The sequence below is a fragment of the Paroedura picta genome, chromosome 18 (assembly GCF_049243985.1).
Source record: "Paroedura picta isolate Pp20150507F chromosome 18, Ppicta_v3.0, whole genome shotgun sequence".
Taxonomy (NCBI): domain Eukaryota; kingdom Metazoa; phylum Chordata; class Lepidosauria; order Squamata; family Gekkonidae; genus Paroedura; species Paroedura picta.
This window is the reverse complement of record NC_135386.1, coordinates 5,138,893-5,154,338: the sequence shown is the minus strand read 5'-3', so window position 1 is coordinate 5,154,338 and position 15,446 is coordinate 5,138,893. Positions and strand designations below refer to the sequence as shown.

General features: G+C 50.1%; 1 protein-coding gene across 5 annotated transcripts in view; it reads left to right on the top strand.

The window, feature by feature from the left end:
* Positions 1-15,446, top strand: part of ALPK3 (alpha kinase 3) — a 50,632-nt gene that overhangs the window by 8,552 nt on the left and 26,634 nt on the right. For 2 of the 5 annotated variants that reach the window (XM_077317807.1, XM_077317808.1), the window contains 4 exons: positions 3,041-3,164; positions 5,940-6,097; positions 12,500-12,538; positions 14,974-15,095. In XM_077317807.1, coding sequence (XP_077173922.1) covers positions 3,041-3,164; positions 5,940-6,097; positions 12,500-12,538; positions 14,974-15,095 — 443 coding nt within the window. Of the gene's footprint in view, positions 1-3,040; positions 3,165-5,939; positions 6,098-6,939; positions 7,216-12,499; positions 12,539-14,973; positions 15,096-15,446 lie in introns of those variants that run through there. The other 3 variants (XM_077317809.1, XM_077317811.1, XM_077317812.1) reach the window with 3 other exon arrangements.

Genomic DNA, 15,446 nt, shown 5'->3' with positions numbered 1-15,446 from the left:
AAGTACCTCATCAGAGAGTGGGCTAGCATTGTTCTCCTAGATTGATTGATAGATTTATAATCTGGTTGAAAATGCAGAACAGGGCATCCCTTGTACCTGCTGCCTTAAACTAGGTTAGTTCCCTCTTCCACTTTGGGATGTTTTCATCACTTACATGTGTCAGACCAGATTTCAGCGGTCGCTGATAAGCACATATCTGGTGACGAGAGAGGTGGAGGAAAAGGAAAGGGCCCGTGCTGTGGCGAAACTCTAGAGACATGTCCACGGAGACATGAAGCGGCAGATGATATTGACAGCAGAACTGGCTTGCAAAAAGCAGGGGATTAGTCAAGGCCTGGATGAGGCAGGGACAAGAGTGTGCCTCAGGCATCGAGGCCAAGCAAGAAGCATAGGCTGACAGGAAAGAGCACCGGAGAGGCAGAAGCGGTTGTAATGACCAAGTTTCCTATGTGTAATCCGGTAGTCGCCTAACCGTAGAAGATGACTTCAGGCATGTAGCCATGTTGGGCTGAAGCAAGAGAACAAAGTGGGAATCCAGCAGCACCTTGAAGAACAGCCAAATGTTATTCAAGGAATTAGCTTCCATGTCCATGCACACTTTGTGAGATACAGTGAAACAGAATGTCCTCAACCATCACCATGTTGGTGGCAGGGACACATGGGAAGTGTAGCCCATGGACATCTGGAGAGCCACAGTTTGGCCACCCTTGGTCCAGCGGCACCTTAGAGACCAACAAGAGTTTCAAAGACAAGAGTCAAAAGTCCCCTCATCAGATATGTAGAAATGGAGATCTCGGAGTCCTTTTTGAGCCAGAAGGTTGGAGGAGTGTTGTCAAGAACCCTTGTAGTGAACTTGAGCTTGCGTTCATTCAGTTTCAGAACGCTGGACTCCCTAAGGGCTGAACAGGGACATAGATCCTGATCTCACTAGAGATGCTAATTTGCTGCCTTTGAGCCTTTCCCCTCTGCTCTAATCAAGCTGATTACAGTGCAGCTTTAATTATTTATTTAGTTATTTATTTATAATTCAGTTTCTACCCCGCCACTCCTGTATCCGGCTCGTGGCAGCTAATCATCTGAATAAAAACCCAATTAAAATCCATGCCCCTTCTGCATCCTTTACAGGCATTCTTTACATCTCTCCTACCTTCTGGCTAGAATTAAAGGCCTTGGAGAGCTCCATTTTTTGCTGTTAGGAATTGTTTGAATCTGCCCCATGCCAAGCGAGATCCACAGAGCTCAATGCTTTCTGCTCTGGGCAGCAGCAGTCGTCAGGCAGAGCAAAGGGTTTTAGAATACCCGAGATTGAAGATCCCACTGGAATGGAAAGCACGTCCTCAACCATGGAACAGCAGGTTGCATACCGTCACGTTCCAGTCGATTTCCCCAATAAGCAGACTCTAGGATGGAGAAATCTCTTTATTAAAGAGTTAACAAAACAGGCACTTGAAAACTCTTTGCTGGAACTGAGCTGCAAGAACTCTTTGCTGAAACTAGGCTGCAAAAATCACAACCTTAGAAGAAGAGATGGATTTTTTATACCCTGCTTTTCACTACCTGAGGGAGTCCCAGAGCAGCTTACAAACACCTTCCCCTTCCTCTCCCCTGTAAGGTAGGTGGGACTCTAAGAGAGCTCTAAGAGAACTGCTCTGTGAGAACAGCCCTAGGAGAACTGTGACTAGCCCAAGGCCACCCAGCTGGCTGCATGTGGAGGAGTGGGGAATGAAACACGGTTCTCCAGACTGGAGTCTGCCGCTCTTTAACCCCTACACCGCGCTGGCTGTCAGCTTTATTTTATGCAGAGAATATGATTTATGCAGAGCATGAGAAGAGCGTAGTACAAGTCTCTGCCATCCATAGAGCCCTCTTCCGTTCAGTTTAAGCGTTAATGGTTTGCCTCTTTCATCCGTTTGACACCGTGGCATATGACCACGTCTCAGCAAAGCCGCCACCATCAGAAGGGTTTTAATTGCCGTCTGTGATCTCAGATCTGTCTTGGCATTGATGCAAAGTTTGGTCAGTGGCTTCAGAAGTCATGTTATTTTTTAAATAATGATTATTCCTTGCAAAGATGCGAGGAGGCCCTTCATGTTTGGAAGGCGCCTGCTAGAACGTAAACGCCGCATTGCTCTTCAAAGACAAAGACAGCTTCCCGGGGCTTCAGAGAAAAACGCTGGAGGAAAACAACTCGAATTCTGAGCGGCAGAGCTGAGTGGCGACACACAAACTGAGCAGGAGTGCAGGCTGGGAGAGGGCAGGAGAGGGCCTATTGATCATGATAGTCCTCATCCGGAGGATATCCCAGACCTCCTCTCACTCCACGAAGCAAGACCCAGTCCCTTGACATTTTCAGCTTAAATTACATTGATTTCCCACTGCAACCTCCTCTGTGAAGTTTTTACTGCAGATGTGCCAATGGTTGAGAACAGTGTTTCTGTACCTGTGGGCTGGAACCCAAAAGGGGTTGCAGAGCTTTTAGAAGAAGCTGGGGGGGGAGGAGGCATTATACCTCACTTTTCACTACCAGAAGGAGTCTCAAAGCAGCTTAGAATCACCGTCCCTTCCTTCGAGAGCCAGTGATGAAGAGCAGCGTCTTCTAATCCTGAGAGCTGGGTTTGATTCTCTCCACCTGCAGACAGCTGGGTGACTTTGGGTTAGTCCCAGTCCCAGTCTGAGCTATTCTAAACAGAGCAGTTCTGTCAGAGCTCTCTCAGTCCCACCTATCTCCCAGGGTGTTTGTTGTGGGGGGAGGAAGGGAAGGTGATTGTAAGCCACTTTGAGACTCCTTTGGGTGGTGAAAAGTGGGGTATAAAAACCAACTCTTCTCTCTACAATAGACAGCTGTAAGTGGGGCTGAGAGAGCTCTGACAGAACTGCTGTGTGAGAACAGCTCTAGCAGGACTGTGACTAAGCCCAAGGTTAGCATACCATACCAGGGCACCTCTGGTCTAGAATGACTCCATACCCTATAGAGAATCAGAGCAAACAGCGGTTTTCAGTTGTTATTGGGTATGTGAATGTGAGTTTTTTCTGTTTCTAGGATGTGGACAGCTTATGGCTTCCAACAGCATGAAAGAAAGAATTCTCCTTTGGAATGTTTGCAAATCCACGTGATAATTGATCCGATTCGCCAGACTCGTTTTTCAGAACCGCCCTTGGGCTTGGTAAGTATTCTCTTTGTCAAAACACGAACCTTACATTCAGCGATATCAACATCCACAAGGATTTAAACAAGTTGACCCATTCTATGCAAGGCTGCCACCCAAATGAAAGAAATCTTAAGTCACTGTTTTAATTGATGGGTTAATCTGCTAATAGCCCGATCCTAAACAGTAACACCTCTTCTAAACCAATCAACAATGGATTTAGAAGGGGTGTAACTCTGTTTAGGATCACCGCGTAAACAGTTAGTGGCATAGTATGCTCATAGAATAAAAACACACTCCTTTCATTTTTAGACGGTGTGCTCACATCACAGGGCTCTTTGCATCTTTGGTAAATAAACATGTTAAACAAAATACCTAAAATACGCTGGCCAGTGAATCAGAGATTCCTTTTTTTGCTCAAAACCTTTCTAGCTGATTTGTCTAAATGACAAGAGTAAGCATTGCACCTTCCTCTACGATCCAGTGCGTTAAAATAGCACTGAAATTAATTGAGCTGGAGACACGGGGGGGGGGGGGGGGGCAGGAAACGGACATTTTCCACTCTTGGTTTCCACCTGTTGCCAGTTGTGGTCTCTGCAGATGGCGCCAGGTCGACCGCGTGTGTGCAGAGTGGATGCCAGTTCTCATTCCCTATTCATTTCCCCTCTGCAAACCGATACATACATTTAAGAGAGACCCGGTGTTATTCCCAGGTTGCAGCATGTCGGATCAAGCCCTTGTTTACTGATTCAGACATGAAAGTAACCAGGGAAAGTGCTGTCAGAATGGAGTGGTGGGCTGTAGTCAAGGCGAAGCTGGCGATTTGACAGTCACATTAAAGCCTTTAAGATCCGCTGCCATTGAAGTGCTAACGCCAGGCTGAATGGGAAATATTCGCCATCCCACCCAGGGATGCACAAGTGGCATATCTAGTGCACAGATGCACCTCTCTTCTACAGACAATCCAAAAACATCCAGGACCTGCTGGTCAGGAGCAAATTATGCAACAACAAAACAGAGGTTAACACAATAAGAGACGCATTCCTCATGGGTTTTTCCCTTGCGGGCATTGCTCGATTTGTACTCTCGTTGCCAAAAGAAACACATAAATTACACACATGTCATACGATCGATGAAGACCCCCTTTGTCAGGCACACATGCTACTGCTTTTGTTATGCTTTAATTTGTAAGCCACCTTGGGCAGGTATGTTTGTTATTCTTCAATTTGTACCCTTCCCCTCCCTCCATACCGGCTTGGGGGAGTTGACGAGGTGGCGTGAGATTTTTTCTCAATCAACAGCACCCACCCCTACCTCCATTGCCAAGGAATCTCAGCATTTCATTACTCAGTGAGTAAACAAGTGGTTCCTTCCCCCATCCTAGTTCCTTGCAACAGCCCTAGGAGGTAGGCTGAAAAGGAGCGAACGGCCCATGGTCAGTGAGATTCACAGATGAATCGGGATTTGCACCTGGCACTCCCAGATCCTAATCTAACCACCACACCACATGCTGGCTCTCAGGGACCAGCAAAGGGGCCCTGTTATCTCTCTGCTGCTGCCGTCCCAGTCAGTGCCGTTCCATTAAGTTTAGCTGTCACAGTAAGCGCAGAGAATGGCACCTTATGGGCGGATCTTTGATCACTTAGGCCCATTGCTAATCACAACCTGGCAAAGAGTGGGATCCCCCCAATGGCACCCATGTGTGCCAAGAACAGGCTCTTGCTTGGGAGGCACCCTGCCATTCCCACAATGGCCACCAGGGGTCAGTGTTTGCCAGTCACGCCACCGTTGAATGAAGGAAAATAAAAAGAGATTGATTAACACATTTTCGAGTCCAGGGGCACCTTGAAGAACAGCCGAGTTTTATTCAAGGTGTGAGCTTTTGTGCGCAGGCCTGTTCCCTCAGATACAAAGTCATGGAACGGAAGTCATTAGGCAGACTGTGAGAGTCAGTTAACATGCAGCATAATGAAAATGGTTCAGAGATTCCAGAGATAAATAGGGGAAACCAGCCATTTGGATTTGTTTGTATTCACTTGAGATTGAATTGCAGGGCAAACATCTTGGGGGTCCATAAAGGTGTCTACATAGGAGAGTAATGCTTAGGGCTGATCCTGCGTTGAGCAGGGGGTTGGACTAGATGGCCTGTATGGCCCCTTCCAACTCTATGATTCTATGATTCTATGACTAGATGGCCTGTATGGCCCCTTCCAACTCTATGATTCTATGATTCTATGATTCTAATGGGCAAATAGATAATCCATGGCTGACAGCGATTAGCTGAGACCCTGCCCTTGTACCCCCTTCCTCTCCTCTCAGGCATGGAAGCACCTTTGCAGCATTTGGTTGCCCCTCAGTTGGCAGTCATGAGAGAAATATATCCAGTATACCATTCCAAACTACATTGCCTTATGCTCCTCATAATTACCTTGCAGTCTACTTGTTCACATCAATGATCATATCTAAGAGAGAAATTAAAATACAGAGGACATCTGGCCTTTCTGACCAAGAGATGGGAGACCACCCTTCTGAATGCCTCTTGTCTTGAAAACTCCACCGGGTCACCATGTAAGCTGTGACTTGATGCCAAAAAAAAGTGCCATGCAGAAACTTGCAGAAAGCCCAAACTTGCAGAAAGCCCAAAAGGGAATTTTTATTCCCCCTGTGTTTTTGTGAACGACCATTGAGCCCAAAGGACTGATTTGCTTTTCTAGCAAGGAATTATCATGCTGCATGTTTTGGATGTTGCGATGCCGTTTATTCATTTGCTGCTAATTTACGTTCTCCTTATAGCGGTACTCTTATGATCCATGGCCTGAGGAAGAGGGCTTGCACTCAGAAGCTCACACCTTGAGTGAATCTTTGTTGGTCTTAAAGGTGCCGCTGGACTCCGATTTCGTTGCGCTCCTTCCAGCCGACACGCCCCCCCCACTTGAATATATGAAAACCAGGTTAGATATTAAGTTTGCCAATTCTCTCTGTTATATGGGAAGAGATAGGGGAGGGTCACATGGAATATGATTGGGTGGGTTTTTCATCTCTTCTGAATCTTGTGCCCATCAAGTCTTATTCCAATAAGAGAGTTTTCAATAACAAAACTGTTTGGCCCATCAGGGTGTCTCTAGCTCACCTCAGACCAAATTTGTTTTTTCTTTTTATTTTACTGACCTTGCTCTTACTGACCTTATGTGTTGGGGGGGGGGACCATTCCTGCAGCTTCCTGCTTTTATCTTTTTGTGTTTTACGTTCTCATGCCATCTCCAGTTAGACATCTGCCTGGCTGCCTCTTTCAAACTGAAAAGGAGAGCCGGGGAAGGGACAGGGTTGCCAGCCCCCCCCCCAGCCACCCGCAGAGGGACAGAGGGAGGTGGGGGGCAGCTCTGAGTTGGGGAGATTTGGGGCTGGAGCCTGGGGGAGAGCAGGGTCCATGCTGCAAAGCCCACCCTCCAAGGCACCCACTTTCTCCATGGGAACTGATCTCTCTCTAGACTGGAGATGAGCTGTAATTCCGGGAGGGGGGGGATGCCCAGGTCTCACCGGGAGGCTGGCATCCCTGCTCCAAACCAGCCAGGAAGGCCGGGGAGGAGGAGGGAGACCAAGTAGACCCTTCCCCTTTCCTCCCAACCCAGACGCCCCCTTTTCGGCTGCTCGTCCCGGGGCGGGATGGCTCCAAGCCGCGCCTGGCCCCGGGCGGGGGTCTCGCCAGGCGGCGCAGCGGGGCAGGGTCCGTCCCTCCCTCCCCGGCTGAGCGACAGCGCCATGTGCGGCCGGGTATAAATAGGCGGGTGGCGGCCCGCCGCGGGTGATTGACGGCTGGTGCGCCGCGCAGCTTCGGCCTGGGAGCCGCCCGGGACCCCCGCCTTCGCCTTCGCCGCCGCCAAGCACCCCACTTCCCGGCCGGCCAGATGGGCTCCCGGCGGAGGCCCCTGGGCCGCTCCTACTCGGGCAACGGCCGCTTCTCGGCGTACAGCCCGGCCGGCGCGGGCAGCGACGGCGAGGACAACGGGCCGCTGGTGGAGAGCCGGCCCGAGCGGCGCAGCTACTTGCTCAGCGTGCGCCCGGAGAACAGGTAGGCGAGCGTGCCGCCGCGGCCGCCCAGGCACGGATTAAGGGCGGAAGGTGCGCGCGAGGCGGGGTGAGCTCATGGAGAGATGTTTAGGGCCTCCGGAGTCCGCGGCTTGAGAAGGAGCGGATCGGTCTCAGAGCTGGAGAGGCGTGTGGCAGAGGTGGAGCCCGGCAGAGGTGGCCACCCATCATTTGCTCAAAGGCTCTTTGGGAGTGCCTGGGTGCAGTGGGGAACCGGGTGCTGGATTAGAAGGACCCATGGCCGGATCCTGCACGGCAGGCTCTGGTGCAGCACAGTTTCATAAGAACTGTAGCTGCTCTTGCTCCTGTTTCTGAGTCGGGCCTTATCTGACAAAGAGTGCCTCCGAGCGTGTGCAGAATGCCCCTTGCTTTTGGTTATCCGGGAGCCCTGGGGCTGGGCATCTGGATTCCCTGGGACTGCCTCTGTCAATCAGACTTCCAGGCAGGACTGGGCCGGTTCATCCGCCGGACTCTGCTTGGCACGAGGCCCAGGAGGGATGAGGCAAGGTGCTTTCCTGGGCTTGTGTGCGAAGCAGCGAGCGGAGCCAAATCCCCCGGCCCCCTGGATTAGGAGGAGGAGGAGGAGGCTGTGGTTGGTTATAGTCGTTTCCTAGAGATCTGCTCTTTCCTGCCGCGGGCAAGGAACTTTCTGCTCCGAGATGCGTTGGGTAGGCGCACTTTGCCTTCTTCAGAGTCCTGGAGAGAGACCCACAATGGGGCTTTCTGCCACTGGGAGGAAAAGGAGAAGCAGGTGCAGAGCTCGGAGTGGCAGATCCTAAGCAAGAGTTGTCCCAGCACGACGGTGGTCTTTAAACTCAATGGCTTTCTTTATTTCATCAAACTCAATGGCTTTCTTTATTTCATCGATATCCTGCCTTTGGGGGCCCCAAACCGGCTTACACTGTTCTCCTCTCCTCCCTTTCTTTCTCACAACAACACTGTGAGGTGGGTTAGGCTAAGAGTGTGCCAATTGCCCAAGGTCACTCAGCAGACCAAGGAGGGATTCGAACCCGAGTCTCCAGAACCTAATCTGGCGTTCTGACCACAATAACCACAATGTTTAATGCAACCCCTTTGTCCCCTTTCCCCAGCTAACTGAAATCTAATGATGCATAGTTGATCCATTATTGTAAATCTTTGCCCTTAATGGGGTTACATGACAGAATTGTCCTAACCTGGATGGCTACAAGCTTTCTGCAGAATCAGCTGGGCAGCCGTGTTGGTCCAAAGCAGCAGAACAACGTTTGTACCCAGCAGCAACTTTACGACCCACAAAGTCTTATTCAAAGTTTGTGCTTTTGTGTGTGCATGCACGCTTTCTCAGGCTTAGTTCCACTGTATCTGACATGCAAGCTTGTACCTTGAATAAAACCTCATTGGTCTTAGAGCTGCTGCTGCTGCTGGACCCAAACTTTGTTCTACAACTTTTCGTGCTCATGAAGGCCCTTTGCATTCCTCCAGCATTCCCAAAAGCGATACTGACCGCCAAGAGCTCACAATAAAAAAAGAAATCAAAGTAGTCAAGAACCACCATTGTGTCAAGGGCGGAGATTCCGTCCTGAGTGTGCATCTTCATGTTTAGACCAACCAACCATCCATCCATCCTGCTGGACTTGGTTCTAGCTGTTCTACTGCAGGCCCATGAAGTCACCCTCTGAATCCTTCCTTCCTTTGTTCCTTCCTCCCTCCAAGCTGCTCTAAAGCATGTCAGCATGGCTACCCCTCTGAAATTGTCCATTTCACGTGAATGTCCATTGAAAGTATCCTTGACACAAGGGGAAAGAAACAGTAACCATCTTGGTGGCCGGGAAAAGGGATGGGCCTTGTCCCACACTTCCCAAAAGTCGGATCTCTGCAATCCCACAGCAAACAGACAGGGTGAAGAGGGGCTGCCGGTCAAGGTAGACAGACGCTTCTGCAACAAAATGGACCCACGGTCTGGTCAAGCATAAAACTGCTTCGGGTACCACTGAAGGGAAGTTGTGCGGTTTTAGACAAGCCCCAAGGAGTGTCGGTCAAGGCAAGCGCAGTGTCTGTTTCCTAGTTCCTTCCCACCTGTTTACACATCCCCAATCCCATTTGAACCCCGTGCTTTGAAACTTTGAAACAGCAAAGGCTTGGTTTGCCAGTGTGGCGAGAAGGACCTCTTATATTTTTGGTCAGACTCCCTTAGTGAAGAGACCCTCCCCTTCAGGCCACGGCCCGCTGTACCGCAGTCAAGGAGCGTTTTCATACAGGAGGCTTTAAATAGTCTTGGCTCTTCTGCGGGACGTTTGTCAAGCGAACGAGCCTCCTGAAAACCCATTGGTTTTGCATTACCAACTGATTGACGGGTGAACTGCTTTCGTCCGTGCTGCAGGGGTAACTGGGGAGGCCCTTGGGATCCCATCGCTCATCCAGTTGCTAAATTGTGAATGCCGTGGTGAAGAGCGGCAGGGAACCAGCCTGGATTCCCTCTCCTCCACCTGCAGCCAGCTGGGTGACCTTGGGCCAGTCACAGGCTTTGTCAGAGCTCTCTCAGCCTCACTTGCGTCACACGGTGTCTGTTGTGGAGAGAGGAAGGTCGGCCGCTTTGAGACTCTTTTGGGTAATAACGGCTGTTGTTGTTGACCTGGATGGCCCAGGTTAGCCCAATCTCCTCGGCTCCTGGAAGTGAAGCAGGATTGGACCCTGGTTAGTATTAGGATGGGAAGTCCAGCGTTGCTATGCAGAGGCAGGCAATGGCTAAGCCAGGGGTAGTCAAACTGCGGCCCTCCAGATGTCCATGGACTACAATTCCCAGGAGCCCCTGCCAGCGAATGCTGGCAGGGGCTTCTGGGAATTGTAGTCCATGGACATCTGGAGGGCCGCAGTTTGACTACCCCTGGGCTAAGCAAACCCTGAACATCTCTTGCCTTGAAAACCTTGCAGGGGTCCTGATCGGGTGGCCATAAGTTGTCTGAAACTTGACAATTAGTGTCAGCGTTGTAGACCATTAAAGGTAAAGGTAAAGGTATCCCCTGTGCAAGCACTGGGTCATGTGTGACCCTTAGGGTGATGCCCTCCAGCGTTTTCATGGCAGACTCAATACGGGGTGGTTTGCCAGGGCCTTCCCCAGTCATTACCATTTACCCCCAGCAAGCTGGGTACTCCTTTTACCGACCTGGGAAGGGTGAGTCAACCTTGAGCCGGCTGCTGGGATCGAACTTCCAGCCTCATGGGCAGAGCTTTCAGACTGCATGTCTGCTGCCTTACCCCTCTGCGCCACAAGAGGCTCTTCTAGACCATTAGCCCCTTTTAAAATCTGTTTAGAAACAGTGGCTTTGGGGTTTTGCATTTGAGGGAAGCAGAATTACTTTGTTTCTAAAGGAAAGACTGCCAAATGTGTATTCTCCTAGTTGCGCACTCATATGGTTTTTGCTGAGCCATTTATTATTAAAATCAGATGCATGGGGTGGGGGGAATCTTACATAAAGGATGATATCTGGGTGGGCAGGCTTGTTGGTCTGAAGCAGCAGGACAAAACGTGAGCCCGATGGCACCTTTAAGACCAAGACGGTTTTCTTCAAGGCGTGGGCTTCCGTGTGCAGGCACGCATCGCCAGAGCAAAGGATTGTAGACGTAGGCCAGTAACTCAAATACGGATGGCCAAGATGATGCTGAGCTCTTAAGATAACCGTTCTGTCATAGTCACATGCCATTGCTATTGGACGGTGCTTGCGTCATCACTGGTGGTTGGCAAAGCAGAGATGTGCATCATCTCATTGCATGCTTCTGTGAGGACAGGACAGAACAGTAGCTGTGAGCATTTGCGCAACTGCCATCTCTTGTCGCATGCCCTCCGCATCACTATAACCAACCAGCAGAAGACCCGCATTTCCCCAGTGATAAAATATTGCACATTTGAGCCTTGGTGGTCAGGGAATGCAGCAGAAGTGCTCAGTTTGTGGCCAGATCTTAGAGCATCAGTGAGTCTCTTGCCCTAAGAGGGGCTTGACTGATAAGGGCGCACAGATAGGGCTGGTAGAAGCAAAAAGGCTGACAGGCCCTCTGCGATGGAGCAAGGCAGGCTATTTATATCGCGGTTCTCTGGAGGGCTGTGCTCTAAGGGGACCGTGACCAGATCTTGCTCACCAGCTCTCTGGTTTCCCCATGAGGTATGTTGACACCTGTGGGCTGATTAGTGGCCAGGGCACAGGTTCCAGCTGGCCTCCACATGGATCTCTCTCTCATAATAAGTCAGTGCGCAGGGAACAGAAAATATTTGTGGGTCCAGCCCTACACACCGGAATTTATGTGCCTGTACATGAGGGCAAGCTGTAGAATCCATGTTCCAGGAATTCCAGATTTTCACATTGAAACCCTCAGTTGCAAACCACATGCTTATGGTTCCAGAAATTTGGGGGTGGGATTGCAAGGCTGGTCTGAGATTGGGTTGCCCATCTCCAGGTGGGGTCTAGAGATCTTCCAGGATCACGGCTGATCTCCAGATGACAGAGATCAGATCCACTGGAGAAGGTGGGGGGTGGACCCTATGACTTCACATCCCTGCCCAGGGCCATCACCACACCCTGCCCAACTCAATTCCACCCCCAAATCTCCAAGAACTTTCCAGCCCACAGCTGGCAACCCTAGTTCAAGGTATTTTGTCACCCTGAGTGTTGCTGCCTCTGCTGGTGCTGGGTCTTGGCCAAGATTGGGCCAGTAATGCTGTGGCTCCAGGAGACAATGTCCTTGACCTCCTAGGTCATGGATGGCCAGGCGCATGGTGCATCCCCTGGCTGCTCATCATGACTCCACAGTAGGGTTACCAGCACTGGGTTGGAAATATCTGGAGACTTTGAGGGTGGAGCCAGGAGTTGAAGGGAGGTGGGAAGGGACCTTAGTGGAGTATATTGGTATGGAGTAGCCATTTCCTCCAGGGGAACTGACCTTTGTCACCTGGAGATGATCCAGGGGTCCCCCAGGCCCCACCTGTGAGCCTGGCATCCCTGCTCCTCAGGTTGTTGCTTGGATTTCTCAGCCATGGAACTGGCTTGGGGGGATTTAATCCGTGTTATGTAACAATCTTTATTTTTCTGTCTCCTGCTGCTAACTATAATTTTCGTCCAGCGCTTTTGGCGGCAGCAGACAGGGTCGTTTCGCTCAAAGTGACCCATGGCAAACGGCAACCAAATTACATGAATAAAAACTCAGAGCTGTGCAACACTTAATACATCCTAATAACTGTTATTTAAGCTTCCTTTTCTGCTTTCTAAAAAATTATTTTGTTTGCTGTCTCTGCTTAGCTTACCAACCAACAGGTTATCTCCCTCCAACTTTGGAAGGTAATTTACTCATCTTTTTTTTTGACCGTGTATATTTCCGGGGTCGAGGTTTCGTACGCATAGTTTTGTTCATCGGCACTGAACAAAACAGGGGCACTTTTCATTTGGCATGTGTCTGCTTGCTTGCACCAAAACGAAAAACATCTCCGTCTTGCTCACTGCAAATTGTGTGGAATGCCCAGGTTTGTAAGGGTGGAGTGTTTTGTGCTGTCACTTCTGAACACGCCGTCGTTCCTTTGAATGTTACATTTGAACCTCTTGAACAGTTTTGGCATTCAGGCTGCGCATAATAGGAGATTGCGCCACCCACAATCCTCCCAATACATACAGTAGCTGTTTGTGTAAACTGGGCAACGTGTGTCTTTTGCACATGAAACTGCCATATATCAAATCAGACATCTGATCCATCAAAGTCAGGCTTGTCTTCTCAGACACTCTCCAAAGTCTCAGACTGAGGTTTTTCCCATCACATTCTACCTGGCCTTTTTAACTGGAGATGCCGGGGATTGAACCTGGGACCTTCTGCCTGCCAAGCAGAAGCTCTGCCCCTGAGCCAGGGTCTCAGGCCAAGGTCTTCCCCATCCCCTCCTGCCTGGTCCTTTAACTGGAGATACCAGGGATTGAACCTGGGACCTCCCGATGCTAAGCAGAGGCTCTGCCCCTGAGCCAGGGTCCCAGATCAAGGTCTTTCCCATCCCCTCCTGCCTGGGCCTTCAGCTGGAGATGCTGGGGTTTGAACCTTCTGCATGCCAAGCAGATGCTCTTCCACTGAGCCACAGCCCCCTCATCTGCCAGCCTTAGTACAAATGATCAGATACCCGTTTAAAAATGTTATATGCTTGCTGTAAGAAAAAAATGTGTGTTTGCTTTTTTCCCCACACAAAAATGGCAACTGTGCATATCACGAGCATTGTGTGTAACAGTAGCCCTCTGATGAACAATTTGAATGCCAAAACTGTGACAACCCTGTCTTCGAGGTTTTTGGAAGTATGCTCTGGGTTTCTTTTTGAAGCAGAGCCTGAGGGACGTTTGATTAGGGGTCTCTTGACCGAAAATAGAAGGGGTGGGGAAGAGTACCGGATGTCATTGCCGAATAGCCCTCTTTTGCAGGATGACTGCGGTGAGATGCCTCTGGCAAGCCCCAATGCATCTCTGGTCTTGCGCGGAGCCACTTCTGCTCTCTGGGTCCGAGGCCTGACGCCATGCATGGGCACAAGGCTATGCATGAAGCTTGCGGGAGAGTTTGGTGGCCCTGGAAAGTTATGAGAATTCCACGTTTGTGTCCAGCCCCTGCATTAAAACAAAGGATTATTTCTGTGTGTGAATGAGCGATACTTCAAAACGGGTCCCAAGTATCATAGAATCATAGAATCATAGAGTTGGAAGGGGCCATACAGGCCATCTAGTCCAACCCCCTGCTCATAGAATCATAGAATCATAGAATCATAGAGTTGGAAGGGGCCATACAGGCCATCTAGTCCAACCCCCTGCTCAACGCAGGATTAGCCCTAAGCATCCTAAAGCATCCTAAAGTAGCATGGGGTGGCGGTGGTATCTTCTCTCCCCCCACCTCCCACTGCTCCTGCAACCATTTAACCTGGACAAACCACATCTCCTAGGGAGTAAGGCCCAAACAGGTTGATCTTACAGCCCCAATTCCACTACGAGGGACTGGATTAAGGACTCGATTTGTACTTTTCAGAATGTAGCAGGGGTCCCAATTTTTCCTCCCTTCCTCCCTCCCCCAATGCCATTTTCAATGAGCCCTGACATCTCTTGACTCTGTGGGGTACGTGCTGAGGATCACGCTCCACCTCTATTAACCGTCATTTCCTCAACTGGAAGTGGCTGTTTTAATTCACGGTGGGGAAAACAGCATGCCCTGGACTCCCCTCAATTGCCAACCTGGCCTCCCAGTTGCAGAATGCCAGTATCGTGGGTCTTTTGGCTCTGAATCACCCTGCTCAAAATTACACTTAGAGAGGGAGAGGGAGTCGGGATGCCAGCCTCTCAGCGGTGACTGGAGATCCCCTGGGATTACAAGCGACCTCTAGGCGACAGAGATTAGTTCCCTTGGAGAAAATATCCACTTTGGAAGCGGAATTCTGTGGCATCGTACCCACTGCTCCCTCCTCAAACCCAGATTCCCCTCCCCAAATCTCCAGGAATTTCCCAGCCTGTAGTTGGCAACCCTCAGGGGAAGGGAAGGTGGATGTAGCCTGGGACCGCTGATTAGTACAAAACATGGCAAAAGGGTGTGGCAGCCATTGTTAGCTTAACCCCCCTTTTGTTTATAGGTACAAAGGATGCACGGATAAGACTTATTCTCCCCCCCCCCCCCCCAAGGATCAGAATTTCCCAGCCGAACACAATTTCACGTTTTGTCCGCTGCCTCCTCCTAGTTTCTAATTTTTGCTTCTTGGAATTATTCTCAGGAGCACCTTCTGCACGATTATCGCACAGCTGACGGAGGAGACCCAGCCGCTGTTTGAAACGACCCTTAAATCTTACGCCGTATCCGAGGATGCCGATGCCAAATTCACGTGCATCGTGACAGGTAATTAACTGAAGGGGGATTTGGGTAAGTGGCTGGGGGCAGGACACAAGGATGGTGTTATGGAAAGAGGCTAAGGTTGGCTCTCTCTGGCTTATGTAAGGCGCTTTGACATCCACACTCAATAATGCACTTTCAGTGCTCTGCACCACTGGATTTTACTGCGCAAAACTGCAAAATCCACTTTCCAGTGGTCACTGAAATAGTACATGGATTGAAACTGCATTATTTCACGTGTGAAAATAACTTTCATACTTTTGTTATCTTAAAGTTGTATACATTTCATATCGTCATGGATTTATTTTTATTTCTCGTCCGCCTTGCTTGCTGGGGGCCAGGGTGGATTAAAGACTG